At 40.1% G+C, this 21,268-nt stretch overlaps 1 protein-coding gene across 6 annotated transcripts in view; it reads left to right on the forward strand.

Moving 5' to 3' along the window:
• FOXP1 (forkhead box P1) overlaps positions 1 to 20,697 on the forward strand; it is a 359,850-nt gene extending 339,153 nt beyond the window's left edge. For 4 of the 6 annotated variants that reach the window (XM_039910133.1, XM_039910132.1, XM_039910131.1 and 1 more), the window contains 4 exons: positions 497 to 618; positions 2,386 to 2,455; positions 6,959 to 7,125; positions 16,201 to 20,697. In XM_039910133.1, coding sequence (XP_039766067.1) covers positions 497 to 618; positions 2,386 to 2,455; positions 6,959 to 7,125; positions 16,201 to 16,345 — 504 coding nt within the window. In that variant the 3' untranslated portion in view covers positions 16,346 to 20,697. Of the gene's footprint in view, positions 1 to 496; positions 619 to 2,385; positions 2,456 to 6,958; positions 7,126 to 9,541; positions 9,604 to 10,907; positions 11,066 to 13,071; positions 13,258 to 16,200 lie in introns of all 6 variants that reach the window. The other 2 variants (XR_005659478.1, XR_005659477.1) reach the window with 2 other exon arrangements.
• The last annotated feature ends 571 nt before the right edge of the window (positions 20,698 to 21,268 follow it).

Consider the following 21,268-nt stretch of genomic DNA (forward strand, 5'->3'; position numbering starts at 1 on the left):
AGACACAACTCAATTGATGCTGGTCCATTGGGTCCTATTAAACTGAAAATTTTGGTCCCATTAGCCATGACTGGAGAAATGATCAGTTCTCAAATCAAACTTCTTATCTTTCCTAAGCCACGAGAAGATCTATGGAGAATACAAAGCCCAAGACCTTGTTCAACAGAGATGTTTCTAAGACTGCTAAACTGTACTTTCTAAGTTCTGTTAAAAAGCTTCTTTTTTTCAGGAGTGAATTTCATGCTTTAAATACCTTAACAATGTCATCCTTTGCTGGTCATCATTTCTTTCAACCAATTTGATTGTTATTTCAAATGTTGGTTCTGAGATTTTATTTTCAGTCTTTGAAAAATTTGAAGGTAGTTCCTGGTGGTGGCGGGTAATGGGATGATTTTACAAATGAGGACTGTTAGGCTGAATTTACTGCTGTTCTTGGACATGACTAGTGTTTTCTTATAGAAAATTTTGAATTTTTTCTCTTTTATACTTGCTGCAGAATGCAGTGCGTCATAATCTTAGTCTTCACAAGTGTTTTGTGCGAGTAGAAAACGTTAAAGGGGCAGTATGGACAGTGGATGAAGTAGAGTTTCAAAAACGAAGGCCACAAAAGATCAGTGGGTACGTCCACCGTGTTTGAACTTCTTAGCCTAGCTTGGATCATGCTTACAGTTTAACGTAGAGGCTTTTGGCTGCTAGTTGGTTTTAGACAAAAAGGTGGTTTCACATTGTTGCAGTTAAGGGAAACAAAAAAGCATTTCATCACTACTGTTTGTATGCCCACCAGTACCCTTGCCCCTGCTTGCTTGGTGTTCGTTGCATCACATGCTAGTAGCTTTTAGGTGGCAATGCATATTAACCCTCACAAACCATTTGCTTATGCTTATTGCATTTTATTTTCTTTTTCCTTTTCCCTGTATTTGATGTCTGTTCTATCCCAATCCCGTGTCCCTTTGTTTCCACTTCATCTCCTTTGCTGCTGCTCTTGTCCCAGGGTGCCATTCGCACCAACCTCTCACTGCATAAGTGCTTTATCAGAGTAGAGGATGAGTTTGGGTCCTTTTGGACTGTTGATGATGAAGAGTTTAAACGTGGCCGCCATATTCAACGAGGCCGTCCTCGAAAATACTGCCCTGATGAAAACTTTGACGAGCTTGTTGCACAGTAAGAGCTTTTACTTGCTTTTATTTTTTTTTTCTGCTGTTGCTTTGCTTTGCATGGTTGACTCATCTCATGTAGATTTGCATTTCACCAAGTAGTGATGCCACACTTCCTGCAATGAAACTAAATTTCGTGATTTGTACATGTATTGCTTGTTTCTCTTGTATATATCAATGCCTACCATGATGCTCTTTTGAAGACTGTAATATGAATGTTGTATATATTGAGATTCAGCGACTGATGAACTCCAAAATGTCCCTAAAATTGAAATACGCTGCTACAAGTTAGGATATTGTTTTTATGGTTCTCAGTTTGTTTGACTCAATTTAATTGTACTTTTCATTTAGCTTAAAATTTAATCATATGAAGGGATGAAATCCTGAAAGATACTACAGATTTTTAGTATTAAGATTGAAAGTCACATTAAAGATCACCACTTGTAATCTCCTATTTATGGCAACTATTTTCAGCAACCCCCAATAGCTTTAATAATAAAATTTTTTTCATTTTACCTTTGTGGAACAGAGTACCTTGACTTGCCAGTGAAAACAAGCACTAGGGAGTGTACCTTCATTCCCTTCCCAGGGCTTTTCCCAGATCAGAAAGAAGATTGACCCAAGTGAGGCCTTCCAAAGTTCCTCCATCCTCTCTATCTCACATGTAATTGGCCCATAGCCACACGAAAGATGTTCATGCAATTGTCGACCATTTTTCTAGCAGGTGGTCTTATGCTTGAGGGCTCTTTGGCCTCTGGGCTGAATACAGCCTTGATATCAAGCAGTGACAAAACATGTCCCTCCATAGATCCCTATTTTGCACCTTCTTTGTGTTATTCACAAAATTGTATAATTCATAGGCGTACCAGTAATTTGGAACAGAAAACCGTTCTTTTCCGTGGTGACGTCTGTACCTTTGGAAAGGGAAATAAATTTCAGAAAATTCTGTTTCCACTTTGGACAGAACAGGTGTTGGCATGTTACATTTGGGAAGGCAATGAACAGCCTTTAAAATACTTGAATTTCAGTTCAGTCAATTTTCAGAAAGGTCAAACAATGCAAATGATACAGAACAGCTAAATGGACAAATTTAACCTTTTTTTTTTTTTTTTTTTTTAAAGAGAAGGTAGTTTGATTTTCTGGTTTGGAAGGAAAGCCAACATGCTTGAAACAAAACTTAGTATAGAAGTGATCATGTTTAACTTTGAGTTTTTATCTTTTTCTTATGCAGTAACCCTTCTCTTATTAAAAATATACAGAGCAGCCACGCCTACTGCACACCTCTCAATGCTGCTTTACAGGTAAGATTAATGACTTTACCGAATATGCAACAGAGGCATGTGTCTTCCCTACTCATTTCAAAATATATTAGCCTTGCTCTAATTAGATATTAAATTTTAATTCCGTTAAACTTTTTTCTTAAGTGCACAAAGCATCATAGTCCCTGGAGGCAAACACATATCAGGCTGCTTCAGCATTAGCTAGATGCTTAGCATTTTGAATATTGTGGCAAAAAAATTAAAAGTTCACTTATTAATATTTATCAGCAGTATCATAATTTCCATCCTCTTATTTCAGAATTTCACTTGAGGCAAAAATACCACAAGTGTAATTACTCTAGCACAGCTATTAATGTGCTGAATGATAGGATACTGTGTCACATGACCTTCTATTGTTCATGGGTTTAAAGAGAAAGCATATCTTTTTCTTTTAAAGTCTATTTTAGCACATTTTTCTTTTGTTCTGAAATCAGTGTTAGTGCACTATGTAAAACTGAACTGATACAGATGGTTTTGTTCAAACTATAGAGATGTTTGCAAAAGTCTTTAGATTTTGTACAAAATATTCCAGATTATGTAATATGCATGTATAATCCTCCATTGCTTACAGTTTAAGGGCATATAGCATAATCAACCTTTCCTAGATTAAAAACAGAATTGTTCTGTGATCTCTACTGATAGTCTGATGCTGAACAGATCTCCTCTTTTACAGGATTAGTAGTTTTATTTTTTGCTTTTGGTTTTTCTTTTGTGGGCTCTGTGATGATAGGCTAAGTAAAATTCTTACAGAGAATGCACATCCATAAATTATCAGACACCCAGATAACACTTGACAATCAACTCCTGCCTTGTGGAAGAGTATAGTATAGTGGAAAGAGTATGAAATTGGTAGTCAGGAAATCCATGTGTGACTCTGTGCATCTCCGATTCCTCATCTGTAGACCAAGGATAGGATACCTGACTCTCCCCCTCTTAGACTGTGAACCCCTTGTGGGACAGAGACTGTCCCACAATTTTACAATTTGATAATCTTGTATCTAGCACAGTGCTTGGCACATAGTTGCTATGATGATGAAGATGATAACATTAAGAATCCCAAAAGAGTGAATAGCTGAGTAGTTTACTTTGGTTTTATTCTACGATCAGATCCAGTGAATTTTCAAAATTTTATATGCCATTGTCTACTTTCCCTTGCCTAGACAAGCTTTTGGTTGATTTTTCTGGTCATCAAGTGTCTACTGATATAGGTACTTGGGGCAGTGGCCTTACCTGGACTCTGAGCCCATTGTTGGTTAGGGATTATCTCTATCTGTTGCCAAATTGTACTTTCCAAGCACTTAGTACAGTGCTCTGCATGCACGCTTAATAAATGAGATTGAATGAATGAATGAACTATCCAGAGAAGAGGCCTCACAAATCGTTCAGGTCAGGGTGAATGCTCATAAATTGTATACAGTTAAATTGGGGTAGGACATCAGATTTGCAGGGTTTTCTCCATTATTAAAAAGGAGGAAACAGATAAAAAAGAACTGTGGCTTCTTACATCTTGCTAACAATAATCCTTTAACCAGTACCTTCTGAAAAGCAAACAAAAGCATGTTCATGTGAAACAGCCATAAATACCATTCATCAGTAACTTATTTTCCCTGGAGTCTTGGGAAGTGTGAATTTAAAGGCTGCTCTATCTCTGAAATAGTAGTAGATTACAAGTACGTTTTACATTCATGAGGCTGAAAGGCAAAGACAAAATGATCCTACATTACATGGGATTCCATTAACTATGTGGCTAATTAAAATTAGTATGCTCATCATACAGAAAATATGTTCATGTTTTGTATCTACAGCACATATGTCGGTGTCATCGTCTTTATCCATAGTTTTCATTTATGATTAAAAATAAATTACTTAAAAATTTTCCAAGAAGGCAGTCTTCTTCTGCACCTTCAAACAATTCTAGATGAATGAATTTCTATTCAGGAGAGAGTCTTAGAGAGCTTCCATCCCAACTTCGTTCAATTTCCCTCTCTAAAAAAGAATCTGTTCAAAGGGACCACGGTGTGGTGCTTTGCCATTTAGTAGTTTCCCTAATTTTGGGCTTGTCTTCTGTTGTGGCAAAGGTTCCACTCAGAAATTTTCCCAACAGTAGAGCACCAAGTTGCTCTAAAAATGGCAGTACGTTGCCTCTCCTCTTTCAGTTCTTTTTAGAAACTGGATAAGTTAAAAAGAACTTTGAACTCCAATGGGATATACAAATCACATTTAAATTGTTCAAAGTTTCAAAGATTTCCAATGCAGAGTTCTTGGAGAAATTTAAATTGTTGCTGTTCTGTGAAATTTGACTTGAAAGTGGCTTACCCAAAATCCTGTTATTAGACTGCAGATGTGACGCTGACACCAAGAAATACTGATGGGGTCATGAGATCTTGATCTTTTAACATTTCCAGGTGAAAGAGGTTCAGATCATTGACCCCACAAAAGTTAGCAGAATATTGCGAGCTCTGAAACCAGTGTATTTCAGGGCATGGAGACCATTAGCAAGGTTCTCTCCTCCAGCTGCAAAATACAAATATGTATATGTGGCAAATTCTTTTTATTGTCATTCAGTCAAAAATGCTGTATTACAACTATGGAAGAAGTACTTGATTCTAAAAAATTTCACAAACTGTAGGAAACTGGAGGGTACTCAGATTTGCTGTTCATCAAAGTTAGTTCACCACATTTGGAAGCAAAAACAGAAGAAACAGACTTCTGATTTCTTTTTTTTTTTTTTTAAAAAGAAGCTACATAAAGCCAAATGTGAAGGAGGAAGAATTAGTATAGACTCTCAAAAAGACTGGCCTTGGAACTAGTCCAGCAGCCACAGCTGTGTAGGTGAGATAGACTAGCACCCCCCCCCCCCCACCAAATCCCTGGCCTGTAGGCAGAAGTTTGTTAAGCATTTGGCTGGTGCCAAGTATGAGGTTGGTATCATTTGAAAGAGCTCCCTTCTTTAAGGGCAACTACTGATCTTATAGTCTTGTCACTTCGGATACTTTATTTCCATTTTTAGGGGATTTCCTCTCTCCTTCAGGACCAAAATATCTTGCCTCTTTGTGAGACTTGCCTATTACAGGTATTGGGTCCGATTCCCTTGCAGTTTAATTTTATTTTCATAGGGTGGAAATCAGGTTTGCCTGAAACAGAGCATTCCTATAAATTGATTTTGACTTGTAAGGTGGGCTGCTACTTTTAAAAGTTGTTCTCTAAGAATGTCTATCTCTGTGGCCACAAACAAAAAACTGTAATCCAAAGGAGTCATTCTTAGGATAATTATTTGCACTGATAGCAGGTTTTCAAAATACAGAGGAAGTTCTGCATTTTTGAAATTGGGTAGGAGGTCAGGCTCAGTAGATGCCAGCTAAATAAATGGCACAGCCATTCCTTCTCAGGTCATTAGGGTTCTTTCCTGAACTTCAAATTTAATTAAGCTTTTGTTTTGCACTTTCACAATTCTTCTATCTCTCAAAGTTGTTGCCACATATGAACTAGAACATTCGTTTGTGTTTTTTTTCATGTTAGTGATGCCTTTGAGCATTGAAAAGATAGTTTTAGAGATTGTTCCCAGGTACCCAGCAGTGTCCTGTAAGACAAATCCAGAGGGCATGAGATAGACCTAAGAATTTGGGGTTTTGGTCATTATCAGAAACATGTAGCTTTTAGTTATGCACTTGGACATTGAAATGATAGGAGTTTTAGAGATTTTTTCCAGGCACCCAGATAATGTCCTGCAAGACAAGGCCAGAGGGCCTAAAGAAGACCTAAACATTTGGGTGTTCTGCCATCATCAAAAACACGTATCTTTCATAACTATAAGCCTGTTCAAGAAATCATTTAAAAAGAATTGGAAAATTATAAAATGATCCCAATTCTATAATCTCCTCTCTATAGGGGAACAAAAGATATATGTTTATGGAAGTTTTCATAAATCAGAGCTATGCAGTCAGAATAATCTTATCAAATCTGTAATATCCAATAGCAGAGTTATCAAAACGGATAAAAAAATGAAATTTCCATTATATTTCACTGTGATTTATAAATATTCAATTCTTCCTGAAGAGAAAGTATGAGGCAGAAACCTCATATTAGCCATTGCTTCTCGACCACATGGTAGCCCTAACCATATGGCACTATTGAATTTGAAACTAACTTACCTTCATGGATATGTTCTGTCTCAAGTCGCCCAAAATACATTTACATTGCCCTGATTAAGGTAGGTTTTTTTCCCCACTCAATTACAATTTTTCTGAAGTGTACAACTCTTTAAAGCTCGAGTTTTGACACGTGTAAAGCTTTTTTTTTTTGCAAATTTCCATAACTCTAGATAGGGCCAGTAATCATCAGAACATATATTTGCTGAAGGACCAATGAATCTGTAGACTTGAAGCGACTGAGGAAATTTGCCTATAATGTAGCATGTGTGTTTGCTTATAGTGCGTATCTTTCTAAACCTCATTTCTTAATAAATTATTTCTATATTCTTGGCAGGCTTCAATGGCTGAGAATAGTATACCTCTATACACTACTGCTTCCGTGGGAAATCCCACTCTAGGCAATTTAGCCAGTACTATGAGGGAAGAGCTTAATGGTGCGATGGAGCATACGAACAGTAATGAGAGTGACAGTAGTCCAGGCCGTTCCCCTATGCAAGCAATGTAAGTACTGAAGGAATTGATTTGTGACTTTGCAATGGGTAAGCTATTATATTTACAGTTTTCTCTTCATGGTGCTTTCATGTGTTTTTGAACTTTACTCCTGGTTGGAACATCTTGTTTGCATCACCAAGGGTACAAGTTGGAGCTTCTAGTACTGACAAATTAAGGTAGACTAAACCGTAAAAGGCCCATTTCCTAACTATTGGATGAAACAAATCAGTTCAATCCAGCCGTACAAATGCACACAGCAGTGAAATGTCACCGTATCTACTTTTCTCTTCTTTAAGTCTCAAACCATAAGGTTATTGAAACAGCCTTTTTTATTTCATATTTCTGTGAAGAGGTTTTGTTTTATTTGACTCTTACACATTTAGCAAACAAGGCAAGAATGTGCTTGTTTACTTGGTTGTCTGATAAGTTTAAACCAATATTCGATGCTCGGCATTATTACCAAGCATTAATGGTGGCACATAAGAAAGGCAGCATGATTTATGGTTTGCTCTTAAAATATCAAAAGGAAAATTAATAGGAGCATTATGGCAGCAGACGGCAATATAATGAGTGCATATATAACTAAATGAAGTAATGGGGATTGCTGTCCATGCTAAATGTGAATGGCATCCAGGCCGAGTTCTACAACAGGAAAGGGTAAGGCAGGAAGGGTGTGATGCCCCTGTGGGTGTGTTTGGCTTTTACAGGGTGACTGACTGAGTTTGGATTGCTGTAAATAACCCGCTCCCCACTCTCCCCAAAAGGGGAAAAAAAATACTGCGAACAATTGGCAGTTAAAAAGGAAGCTAGAATCCTGAAGGTCTCCACTTTTCAAACTGTTTGTATGGAGCTGTTGACCACTTTTTGCAAAATAAGCAATTTATAGCATTGCTACAGTATCAGCAGTAGAGTACTCTTTGTCAAAACATTATGTAAAAATTAATGATTGCGTTACCAGCGCTCACAGTTCCGACTGAAAAGACTGTTTGTGATACTTTATTTGAAAGTAATTTGAATGACAGTTGAACAAGATGGGTCTGAATAAAGTAAAAAAACAGGTTTAACCTCACACCACTGTAGTCATTAGGAGAGAAACTAATTCATTTTCAATGACAATGGAAAAAATTTTTCACCTGCAGCATATGTTGAGGGGAACAATCTTAGAGGCCAAAGACTTTGATATTTCTGCATTTGGTATCGGTGCACAGTGTGCTTTGAAAATTATCTTCAGAGATGGCCATAATCCTTTTTAATTAATAAGGACATTCTCTTACTATTATTTAATTCAGAACTTGGAGGGGTGTGCTTAGCTTCTAGAAGGATTGTTATGCAGGATTCACTATTCAAATGAAGGCTTGTGAGATATATTTTTGTGTCATCACAAATAAATTAATCTCAGGATTTTGATCACCACAATTAGGTTTAGATGCTGAGCATGCAGAGATAATTTTGGACAAATAATTTATATCATCACGGTGCATAAGGGAATTACAAGGTTCTCATCAATATCATTTGGCATTTTCTAAGTGCCTACTGCGTGCTGAGCACTGTACTTAAGCACTTGGGAAAACAACAAAAGTAAAAAAAAAAAAAAAAGACATGGCCCCTGCTCTCGAGGAGCTTATCTAATCACCTTTGGGGAAAAAAAGATATGGCATATAGACTTAGATTATATGAATATATTGATTTGTAATTTAAGATGTTTAGGGTTATGGGCTGGCTGGTTCTGTATTTTCCTGTTATTAATGTTATTGTCAATAATGGTGTCTGGGATTATTCAGTACCTTTCCTCCTGAGAATTCAAAGGGTTTTCACATTCGTTTCCTCATTTAACCAAAGAGATGAGATACTAGGGTAAAAACTTGAAAAGCTAGTATGTGCGCCACAAACTTACAAAGCAGTATTGAGAGCATTAATGTCTGTTCCTCATATGAGTCTGTATTGTGCTAAAGTGATTTGGTTTCATGTCATTTAAAAAAGAAATTGTGTATTGATCATATACGTTCTGAAGATATGAAGTTTTGCGGGAAGATATGTACTGTGGCACAACCTCTGAGTTTTCTGTTGAAACCAGTGTTTCACATGAATTTCAGAGGATGAGGGCAAGATGTTTCCAAATGCACTGCTTGAATCGTACACGTTCACACAGTTTGCTAAAGGTAGTCATATGTCAACAGCAAATTTCCGATGCTGACCATCAGTGTCAAACAGTTCTCCCAAAGGTGGGTATAGGTCTCACCAGCTCCTCAATTAGGTAGGTCCCTTTCAGGATGCTGGAGAGAATCAGAGCTGACATAAAGCTTCAGGGGCTGCCCTGCCAGAGAGCAGACCTGGGACCCCCTGCCCAAGTGGGTCCAGGCACCACCCACCCATGGTATCTGTGCAGGGCAGCCCCTTCCCTCTCCTGATTCCTTTTCTCTGCTAGAGGAATCACTGCAATCTGAAGCTCCTCAGGTGAACTTCAGAAGAAGCTGTTGCTGCTGCAAGGTAAGTCCATACCTTTGACCCGGGACAGGGTAGGGGGACATAATCGCCCCCTCCCTTCTTCCCCCTAGCAGACAGGGTACCTACACCCCAGTAGTCAGCCTGAGGGGTACCTAATAGACCCCCAAATCTACCCTCTTCCACCCCTGCACAGGCAAGGAGGTTGTGGAAAGAGGGCTTCCTGTCTGGGATCCCACTGGTCTTCCCAAACAGTACCCAGGAGACCCACCCTTGTCTCCTACTGTCTGCTAGGGTCAGGGTCCACCCACCCCCCTCCAAGAGTGGCCTCTGCTCTCTAGGCAGACCCTCCCTGATGGGACCCCAGGCCTTGCCTGGACCCTTCATAAGCAGAGATCCCAGCATGGGATCCACTTTTCAGTCTTCCCTGTTGCATGCAGAATGTCTGCTGGTTTGCTTGCCCACTCTGGCCCGGTGGAGGGGTGATCCCAGCCCCTTTCTATGCCCTTGTCTCCTGCTCTCAGGTGCTATCAGTCACACTTAGGGTGTGGGAAGGCTCCCAGACTCCCCCACTTTGGAGAGTCTGCTTCCCCAGATCACCACCTATCCCCTCAAAGAGCTGCATCCCCTCTTCATCAGTCTGTTGGATCCTCACAATTCCTCCATCTCCCTCCTCACTAGAATGGGAGTCTCCTACTTCTTCCTGCCACCCTTTGCCCAGACCGGATGGCAAGTGCTCTCCCAGGTTCTAGCTCAAATCAGACCTCCTGGCTAGGTTATCAGCCACCATCTTGAATAGCCGAATATGGGAGACAGAAACCTCGTTATGTTTTCTTCCCAACTGGTAATTGGTGGATAATTGCACAATTGTGCATGTGACTTGCTGGCACGCTTCCCATCTTCCTCCTCATCTTCTCCCCAATTCCCCCACTCTTGGAGGTCTGGAGTTTAAGCCCTTAAAGAAACAGGCCATTTTCCCCACTAAAGGAAAACTTTTTTCTTCCCCTGCTGGAGAAATGGGATGGTTAACAATCATTCTTTTTCTCCAAAGCAGTGATTGGGGGGGAGGTCCCTTCCCTAGGGACTGGGGGACAAAACCTGTGTTCAAGGATCTTGAGACCCAAAAGCGGAGGACCACCCCCCCACCCCCACCACGCTCCCTACCCCAAAACAAATTTTTAAGGGAGTTTAGAGGGAGAAAGTCTTTCTATCCACTTTCTGGGGCTTTCCCTCTTCCATCCCCTCACCCCTACCGCCCCATTCCTATCAACTAGCAGCCTGCCTGCCCCATCTAAGAGCTACAGGCCAGCTTCTCACTACTCTGGCGGCTTCCCTCCTCCTGCTTGTAGGTACCATGGCTCCGACCACTAAACCCGCAGCCTGAAAGTGTCCATCATGTGGATCAAGGCTTTCCAAGGACCAGATGGAGCAGTGCAAATGCTGCACGGATCGCACCACACTGCTGGAGTCCGATGCACACCTGCTGCCCGCCGGAACCCCGGACGAGGTAAGCCGCTCTGCGCCGACCACAGCACCAGCTGACCCCGTCCCGGTCCCCTTGGGCCCACCCACAGCCTCTGCCTCATCCAAGCCAACAGAGGTACCCACGCTGGTGGGCACCTTGGTGAAAGCCCTGGTCCACCCAATGCGAGACCTTCTCAAGGAACTGATTGCTTCAAGGGTCCCACATCAGGCTCCCACCGCCCCACCTCCACCCATGCCTCCACCAAGCTGGGCAGAAAATTGTGCGAGACTACCTCATCTTCCAGATCCTTGCACCATGAGAGAAGCCAAAAGAAGTCACCCTCCAGGGATCCGCCACTTTTCCTCATTCCCAGCAGGCAGTGAATCAGAGAGGCAAGAGGCCACCTATGTGTTGTCCTTTCGATTGAGAGGAACAGACTCTGAAGATGCTTAGCTTTTTGGAGAGCCTAGAGAAGGAAGAAAAAGCAGGTGTCCTCAAAAAGACCCAAGACTTGGGAGCAGCAGCAGGATCCCAACATCCCCCTGCAAGAGCTCTCCAAGCTTGTCGTGCTTAAAACCCAAGATGAGGAAATCCTACATGGAGATGTTCCTGAAGGCTTCCAAAGCCACTACCCTCTCCATATGTCGGGGAGAAGCAAAGATTCTGGGATCCATCTTTGCTTTGTCAAAGATTCAGTGAAGAACAAGTGCTAACCCCGTGCCTGGTGGGTATTCTGCACTGTATTCATAGCGGCCAGAGTGTCCGGCTACCTCGCCTATTTCGCCCAATTCCAACGGCGACTGCGGGCCAAAGTTGAGAACAATGTATTCAAGGACTCACTCCCAGCAGTGTGGTCGATCCGATGGTCTGACACAGGAATCCTCCAATTCCAGGAACTACAGGATCTCAGCAATGCGCTGACTGTGTCTCTCACAATGAGACTGTAGGTCTGGATGCACCTCACTGACCTCCCAGTAGAGGACGCAACCCAGCATCAAAGACAGAGCATTCAGCGATGAACCTCCTTGCAGCTTAGGGCATGTGATCTATCCTTCAGGATGATTGGGAAAGAAAATTTAAACAGCCATGAGATCCCCAACAGCAACTCCAATGACTAACAAAAAACAGGTGCCCTCCCAACACCTGACTCAGAATACCTAGCAGAAAAGGAGGGGAAACGGTCTATCTTGATCAGGGTAGACCTGAGGAGCAAACTATACAAATACCACAACTCCAGCCATCTAAAATATTATGGTCAGAAACATACCATCTGCTGGGATCAGCGATGGAAGAAAAAATATTTGGCACCCACTGACTACAGTGGTGTCCTATCCCAAAATACCACTATAGAGAGAAGACCGCAGGACTTCCCAAATGAATGGTTACCCTTAGCGGCTGACTGCTAGATTACTTAAATCATTATAAACTGATATTGCATAGAATTGACTTCCCAATCACTGGACAGAACATTGGAAGGCCCCTATCTTGAAAGTCACCTGTGGGCAACAATCAGAGAAGTGAGAACCTTGGTGGAAATAAGACCGTTAAGTCCAGTACCAGAAAAGAAGGGGGCAAGGACTTCAATTCTTGCTACTTCTGTGTCCCAAAGGTCAGGAGACCCGAGTGTCATCCAGACCTCAAGGAGATTGATCTTCCAATGGAGAAAGAGAGATTCAAGATGGTCTCCCTGCCACAGAACTTCCCCTTCATGCAGTTGGGGAACTGACTGTGTGCCATGGATCTCAAGGATGTCAAGCTCTGGGTCCCGGTACTCCTGGCCTCTCATGGATACCTGAGAATCCAAGGGGGACACTACCACCTCCAATTCAGGGACTAGCCATTTGGGCTAACAGCCCCTTGGGTATTTACCAAATGCATGATTGTGTCCCAAGAGGATGGCTCAGGAAAAACGGGGGGAATCCACATGCTCCCATACCTGGACAGCTAGCTCATTCAGAGCCAATCAGACCAGTCAGCCCGGAGGGCCTTACCCATGTCCGTGACAATTTTTCACACTGGGTTTTAAACTAAATCTTCCCTAATTGCAGCTCACCCTGGACCAATCAATGACCTTCATCGGCGTCCATCTCGATATTCATCCACCAAACGAACAGAGCCAAGACAACCTGGACACAATCTACATCCATCCAGTCCTCTCCAAAGACCCCAGCATGAACTTTTCTGCAACTACTGGGATTGCTGGCAGCCACCTAGGATGTCATACCGCTCGTGAGGTACCAAATGTAGAATCCTCAATAAAACTGGAGCCCCCAGTGGTTTCAGGCAGCTCAACCCCTGACCAAGAAACCTGGGAATCAACAGCATGGGTGTTGATACCCTATGACAACGGACATCCAGCCAGAGAATCTCACTGCCGGAAAGCACTTTGAGATCCCACGGTGTCAGTTGGAGCTCACCGTGGATGCGCCATTCATTGGGTGGGAAGCTCACATCCAAGGGAAGAGATCGCAGTGACATCTGGTCACCCCAGGAGAGAAATCTCCCCATCAGTTCCCTGGTGATGAGCTCGGTGCTGGGCGTTCTCAGAGCCTTCCCAGACTTTCTCCGAGGTCGACACATCGTGATTCAGGCGGACAATTAGGTCACAGTGCATTGTGTAAACAAGCACGGGGTTGGAGGTTGGCAGGACGGGGATTTGCTGCAGCGATCACTGTGCAAAGAAACTCTGAATGTCTGGCAGTGGCACTTCAAAACACAGCCTAGCTATCAGCCTCCTACCTAGCAGAAACGCAAAACACGGTCACAGACGCCCTGAGCAGACAAGCAGCGAACCCCCACGAATGGTCAATCAGCAGCTCGATAACTCTTATTTCCATTAAGTGTATTTTATAATGGCATATTTTTCATTTTCCTCCAATACACACTACCCTGCTATGATTCAAATTGTTTTTTAACTGTTCTAATATATTGGAATAAATCAAGCCTTAAACTTTATCACAAGGTTTAAAGGACCTTGTTAGCAAGGCAGCTCGGCTAATACAGAGTACAATAGCTGAAGTCTTCACTCTTTCCCTTTTTATGACACTGAAACACCACTACTTTTGTTTCTCTTTTGAAACACTAGAAAGTAGTCACATAATTACAGCTTGGGGACAAAACACTTTCATCCTGATATGCTCCAAATGTAGCTACAAAGCAAACTACTCCATGCTGCGTGCCCCATCAGAGCACAATGCTTTTAACAACAGTACAGTCCGCTTTATTTAAAAAAACTCTTCTGTTCCCAGATTGGACAAACAAAAGAGTTACTCAGATGTACAAATCAAGGAAGCTGTGTTTAGCAAGGTTATTTATTGTTAACCCTTTCCAAAACGGTGCCATTCCAGTTGAAGTGATAGGGAAAAAAAGACTTTAAATGTTTCCACTCTTACCTTCCATGGTGTTAACTTCCATAACTATTTCTGAGTTCTTTCTGGGAAGCTTGGTAGGGGTGCAGATTTCATTTGGGCTGGAGTATGTAAAATGAAAAGGGCATTACATTCATGTGTTTCAGAAATGAATCTAACTTTTTATTCTTCAAAATATTTAGCTGGCCCATTAAGTAAATAGATCAGCGACCAGTGGCTCCAGAACTGTTTAAAGCAAAGAGGTTGTCCCTGGGGTTTTAATACATTCCTTTATAATATTGTGTACTTAGTGTGGGTCAGTATCCTGGAGTCTTTCACTGTGCTGCAGCTTTTGGGGGGAACCTAAAACCGTAAGGACCAACTCCACTCAAACTGCCGAATTGCTTCCGGTTTTCACCTGCAGCGGTAATTCAAGTCGGTATCATACTCAGACCCAGTTACAAGTACCCTGAAAGACTTACAAATCTCCCAGGAGTATTAAGGTTTTAACACAAACGTAAACGAAGAAACCTTCATGCTCTATGCGGTCGGTCTCTGGGTCTTGTATCGGTTTCTTGCTAGCAGAGAGCTGGCGTAGGGCTCCTCGATTGTGTGGGCCAGTTTTTATGGTTGTTTTTTTTCCCCAAATGTTGTTTTCCTGAGAACCATACCTAAAACTGCATTCCCTAAGCCGTGCTGGTATAATTTTAGAGGTGTGTTTTCTAAAGGAGAGTGTGTATCATAGTTCATCACCGTTCTCCAAGGCAGCCCTTAGTTTCTGGTTTGTTTCAGAATGGTTTAACTGGAGTGTGGGAAAGGTGTTTGTATGATGGGTGTGCTTGCAACCTCAGTTACTTAGGAAGCAAATAGTCTCCCTTGCTCCTTCTTATTGCTAGTACTTGTTAATGTCAATAAAAATCATACTGCTCTAGACAGTCTCACTACGACAGTGTTACTTCACATGGGTATTTTACATATCAAAAGCCACAGAACAAAAAAGTAATTTGTATTTGTAAAGGGTTTGTTGTAAATATGATTTACGGACAACATTTCTCAATTGTTATTGTAGCAGTTTGGTAGGCTTCCCCTACGCTCTCCTGCGGGTTATTCATGTGCTATTCTATAACGAGAAATTTGGCAGATCTCATCTCTTTAGTGCATCCTCATGCCCACCAGGAGCTGGGGATCATGTTTTGCCTTGTTTACAGCTGACAGCATTATTATTCTCGTTAGGACCCTGCTTTCTTATCATAGTGTTGTGTTAAGCGAGCCTTTTCCTCTCCGTTTGTATTTCCTAGCAGGGCTTTTCTTCCTTTATTGACAGTTTGTAAAAATATGCATTAATTTGGAGTTTAAAGCATGTATCATGGTGTCTCTTTGCTGTGTTTGCTTGAAGTTGATTAATGATAGAACCTCACTTGGGATCATCCTCTAGAGAGTTGTTTCACAGGTTCTGCATGTTAACTAGAGAAGCAGAACCCACAGCAAGCAATGATTAGCCCAGCCTCTATGAGCTCAGTGGTCTGACAGACCACTTTTTTGGTTTACAGATGCTTATTTCACTTATTTATTTGAAAATTGTTTCAGTCAACCCAGTATGTCAGTGGAGAGTACATTCTCTATACTGGTGAATCAAGGATATTTCAGAAAAAAGAGCACTTCTTTCAGGATGCTTTTCTTTAAAAGCAAATAATAGAGATGTATTTTTTATGCTTTTCCTCCTGGCAATCCTAGAAGTTTAATTTTCTTCTAAAATGTTTCTGCTTGCAGTCCTGAATACAGTCTTCTTACATAGAGAACTTGTTCAATGATCCTTTTTTCTTTTCTTAGGCACCCTGTGCATGTCAAAGAAGAACCAATAGATCCAGATGAGACTGAAGGTCCACTATCCCTAGTGACAACAGCCAATCACAGTCCAGATTTCGATCATGACAGAGATTATGAAGATGAACCTGGAAATGAGGACATGGAATGAATATCTGATGTCCTCGCCCTGAGAATGAAGATTGGAAAAACATGTCAAAGTTAGCTGTGAAATCTCTCCATTATTGTACAGTCTGGAGGATTTTCACTCCATTTTGACAACTATGAAATGTGTTAACTCTTAGTGCCATCAAGTATCCCATTTGGGAGTATTTTTGATTTTTCTACTTTTTGTTGAAAAAAGGAATTTGTACTCTGTGCATTGGATGGACTTGTTTGGTACTTGGGATTTTCCTCTCTTACAGTCAACATCAGTGTTGTAAATTTGTTAAACTGATTCGCCTATTCACATTTAGCAGCAGACTTTGGGCTGCAGTCCTGCTAATTACGGACACTGAGGACATCAAACTGAGCATGTACACCTAAACTGCAGATCAAGTCTTTGCCCAGATTTTAAGGATTCCAATGGACAACATATTTGCACAGTACTGCATGTTGAATATCACTGCCTTTACTCCATTTTGGTTTTTTTGCTTCTATTTGGGTTGGGGAAGGCTTTCGTGTGTGTACTGGGGGGAGGGGTCAGTGGGTTAAAGAATAATTATCCCAAACTTTTTAATGTATTGCTTTTTTTTTTTAAAGCTTCTACTATACCATTTTAAGTTCTGACCTCAGGCCTCAACTTTGGCCCAGGGCCTCCTTGAGGCTTAATGTTTTCTGTACTTTGTGATGAATGTTAATAGGTGTTTTTATTATACAAAGCTGAATGTCATTTTATTGTTCGCAGTTTTCTGTCATTCATTCCAGTTTCTTCAGGTGTCTCCATGTTTTCTCTAAGATAAATGAAGAAAACATTCCATTTTGGTCTTTTTTGACACGGTCCCAAATGTTGCACTCTATACAGTGAAGGCCCTCCAATGTAAAAGGATGAAGTACTGCAAGAATGGGAATGAATGACAGAGAAAATTTCAAAACACAGGAGAAAGAAAGGCAGATTCATTCCACAAAGCAGTATTTGGGAATTTTGTTTTGGGGCAGCAACGGTGAATATCAGCAGTTGCCACAATGTCAACAGCACAGCAAAACATGCAGCACCAAAAGATTCCGCTTTATTAGAGAATCATTAATACTACAGGGGCAGTCTCTCAGTTGTTTGACATGAATTGATTGGGGCCAACACATCTTTGAAATATCTGCGATGATGAAGGTGGTGAGCAATATGAGTTATTTTACAATTAGTTGCAAAGTTCTGGAAAAGATAACCTCATTAGATGATGTTTCTGTGAGTGGTGACGTTACTCGGTTAACTGCTTGGTGGCATTAATCTGTTTGAATGCAAATTAGATTTCAGATTGAACTTGTTATGGGAGTTAATAAGGACTGAGCCCAGTAATGCTAACGTGTCATTAATTTCAACTGTACAAATTCTGTTCTGCAGTTAAGTTTGTTATGTAATATTACACCAACCAGTATCAAACCCTAACAGTAGAAGACATGAGTAGAGGAGGATGAGGCACCTGGACTTGCCTTGCAAGTCTGGAGATTTTTGAAGCAAACATTGCATACAGAAAGCGGTCATTCTAGGTCAGTACACCTCAGTCGCAAAACACCTAAACACCTTCATTCTGCAACCACTTTTCTGTCATTTATTTATGTAGGATTGTAGCTTTTTTATTTTAGTTTGAGAGCCTTTCAGAGCTTAATTTATATTCTTTGTACCTTTTTTTCTAAAATTACCAAAGATATTACACAAAGGTAAATTATGTTCTCTGTTATATGCTTTATCTTATGAAGCCAAATATCCTCTTATTGTTGATCAAAGGAGGTGAAAGAATTTAGAAGGAAATGACAAGATATGGGCTAATGCTAACCTGAGACAACTGCTCCTTTATTATGTAGTAAATTTAGGCCAAGTAGATGACTGAACCAAAGTTGTTACTTTTTTTGTGTACTTTTACAGTGACCAAAACTCAATACTGTAGAGCAGAGATTACAGGGGTGGGAGAATAACTAGAGAACAGTATTAAAAGAGGTGCAGAAGGGGAAGTAGCATTCGATGAACACAAAAAAAGTGAATGTATGTTACAGGCAATTAGCATATCAGATAAAGGAGACAGTTTAGTAAGACTTAGAGAGAACAGAAAAGCTTCCACAATTGAACTGGACCACATAATAGTATTTCTAGATTAAATTTGTATGACTTTTGTTTTATAGATTGCGTGCCACTTTTTTTTTAAAGGATTGTACAATGATCACTTCTTTTGTTTTGGTTTCTCGTGGCACATTTCCTTGTTTTTGGGCTAGGTTTCGGTCAGCATTTTTCATAAAGAAATAACACTCCTGTCCACTCATAAGCTTGGTATAAGAAACTTTATTGGCAGTTACTTTTCAAAGCTCAACTATGCTTTCTGTACAAAGGGCAGTCTGTGGTCATTTGAAACATTAAAAAAAAAAACTATCCAGGCAGCTTCATGATGTACAGGTAGTAGCCAGATGGGATCATGAGAAGTGTGCTTCGAAACTGAGTGGTTTGCTGGTTAGTTCGGTATTCAAAGAGGATAAAAATCTGGTAGATTAGTTCATTCTCAGCATGTGTAGCTAGACATGAGTAAAGATAACAGCATGAGAAACTGTTAGTACCATACCTCAGTTCAAACCTTTAGGGAATGATTAAATAAAAATACATTTCACTCAGTTGCACTTAGTTGTATGTCTTGCATGCTTAGTCTAAAGACTGTAGCAAAGAAAAAAAAAGAAAAAGAAATAAAAAATTAGATTTTACATATCTTGCAGGTGTCACAGCCTTGCAGAAGAACCAACTGAAAATCTCAGGCTTTACATCAAGCAAACTTCACTATGATTTTTATGATTCAGATTCCATATCCCTTTGGATATACAGTTGCTTCTTTAGGGTGGGGTTTATTATGTTGTACATATATATCCCAATGTGTCTGTGTGAGCCTTTGTCTTTTTCGGGGAGGGAAGAGGGAGGAGGGAGGTTCTTTTTTTAGATATTGTTCCTAAAAAGGAATAAATGCATACACCTGTTTGTCAAACACCTTTGCTTTTTGTGCAACTGCTTTATATTAACTATACTAAAAATAGCTTTGAAAAAAAACTACTGTATGTAATGGAATTGCAGAATTTGCTGCACATGTATTTTATTTAGTTATCCTTGCTTTAAGAATATTGGATGACATTTCCTGACATGTGGGAGAAGATCCCTGACTTTTTTTTGCTTTAAAATTGTAACATAGTTGACTGATTTTTTTTTCCTGTTATCATCGATCGAAGCAGTTTTTGTGTACAGTTTTTGTGTTAAGCTGTTTTTTTGATACTTTCCCACTCCATGTGTTATCTTACCACTACCTGTGGTAGACTGTCTTAAACAATTTCATAAATTTGAAAAGGAAAAAAAGTTGTTTAAAATGTTTTCTCCTGCTGCAGTAAATATTTTGCATGATGAAATTCCAGGGTCACTCTTTCAAAAGTTTATCAGTGAAGTAGTGATTAATAATGGGGAGTGTCAAACTATTGAACTTTTGTATAAAAAAAAAAACTTTACAAGGTGCCAAGATGTAAAGACAATTTGTTACATGTTTTTTTTTTTTCTCAAAGAAAAGCGTACATTATGAAATTAGTACCATGTATCAGGTAAAACGCTGTCAGGAATGAGAGTCACAGCCTTCCGTGTTCACAAAGTTTGTAAATGTAAAACCTGTTAGGCTTCTGCATTCAACTAGCAGTAAAATGAAATATCAAGGCTTATGCAGAGAATAGCGATCCCTCAAGGAAATGATTCTGCCACCCAGTTACCAATAAGCTGAGATCCAATATGGGGAAACCTATGATTCTTAACCTAAAAATATTGCATAAATCACTAGAATTTATTTTATCAAAAATAAATAAAAATTGTGGAAAAATTGGAACTCCTACAGTTTTCAGATTGCAGATGAGCTGTATTCTTTATAACTCAAACGATGTTTTTAAAATGAGTTTGGATGGCTTTGGTATCCTTTAGTTAATGTATTCATATGGAGTTTGGGGATGTTTGGAACTAATTAGGTTTCTTTGCTCAAGAATCAAATTTGCAGATGAAATGGCATTTTTGTAGGCCTCACTGGATAGAGGTTCACAAAATATCTTCTACCCATAAGCCTTGATGAAAATGGTACAGTCCAGACTGTTAGCATGGTGCTTCGTGTGTATGTGCTGCCAGTAACGAGATTTTTTTCTTTATAAGGCATAAAAGAAACTCATTCCTTACATCAACTGTAATTCCATCATTCCATGTCTGTTGATACAGACAATAAAAAAAAGTTGTGTAGTCAGTACTAATTACTGACATTATAGCATTCTCAAATGCAATAAAAAATTTGCTGGTTGTTCACACTGGTAGTACAAGTTGCCATAGCCTAAGTTTTTTTTTTTTCCTTGTTTGGTTGTTTCCTGATCTGCTGCTTTGCGTTTTGTCTCTCTGCATCAGGCTTATCAGTGGTTGCTTCAGCTTCTGCGTTAAAATCAATCGTAACGAAAAGCCTGTGGTTCTCATAGGTGTCTGTAGATCCTCACCATAGTCATTTAACTTGTGTGAGATTCAAAGTGAAAGGGTCTTATAGAACTTAAACACAGACTGCTTTTCTCTTGAGTGAGCACACACTTATTTCCTTCATCAAATTATATAAAGAAAAATAAAATGTTTAATAACTAGCATTAGTAGCAAACTAAAATTTCAGAGGAAAGCGATTTCATGAATAATTCATTAAAATTTCACATCTGCAAGATTAGTCATCCAAATAAAATGCTAATGTCGAAAACATGCACTGTCTATAATATTCTCATCAAGAAATCTTTTTGCATATAATGATAAATGCTTAGATTAGAACAAATGATTTTATAAAAATATTCTATCATAAAATTACCCTGGATGACTACTTAGAGAGGGGAAAAGAGGCATTATAGTTACTAAATACCA

The sequence above is a fragment of the Ornithorhynchus anatinus genome, chromosome X1, assembly GCF_004115215.2.
Source record: "Ornithorhynchus anatinus isolate Pmale09 chromosome X1, mOrnAna1.pri.v4, whole genome shotgun sequence".
Lineage (NCBI taxonomy): Eukaryota > Metazoa > Chordata > Mammalia > Monotremata > Ornithorhynchidae > Ornithorhynchus > Ornithorhynchus anatinus.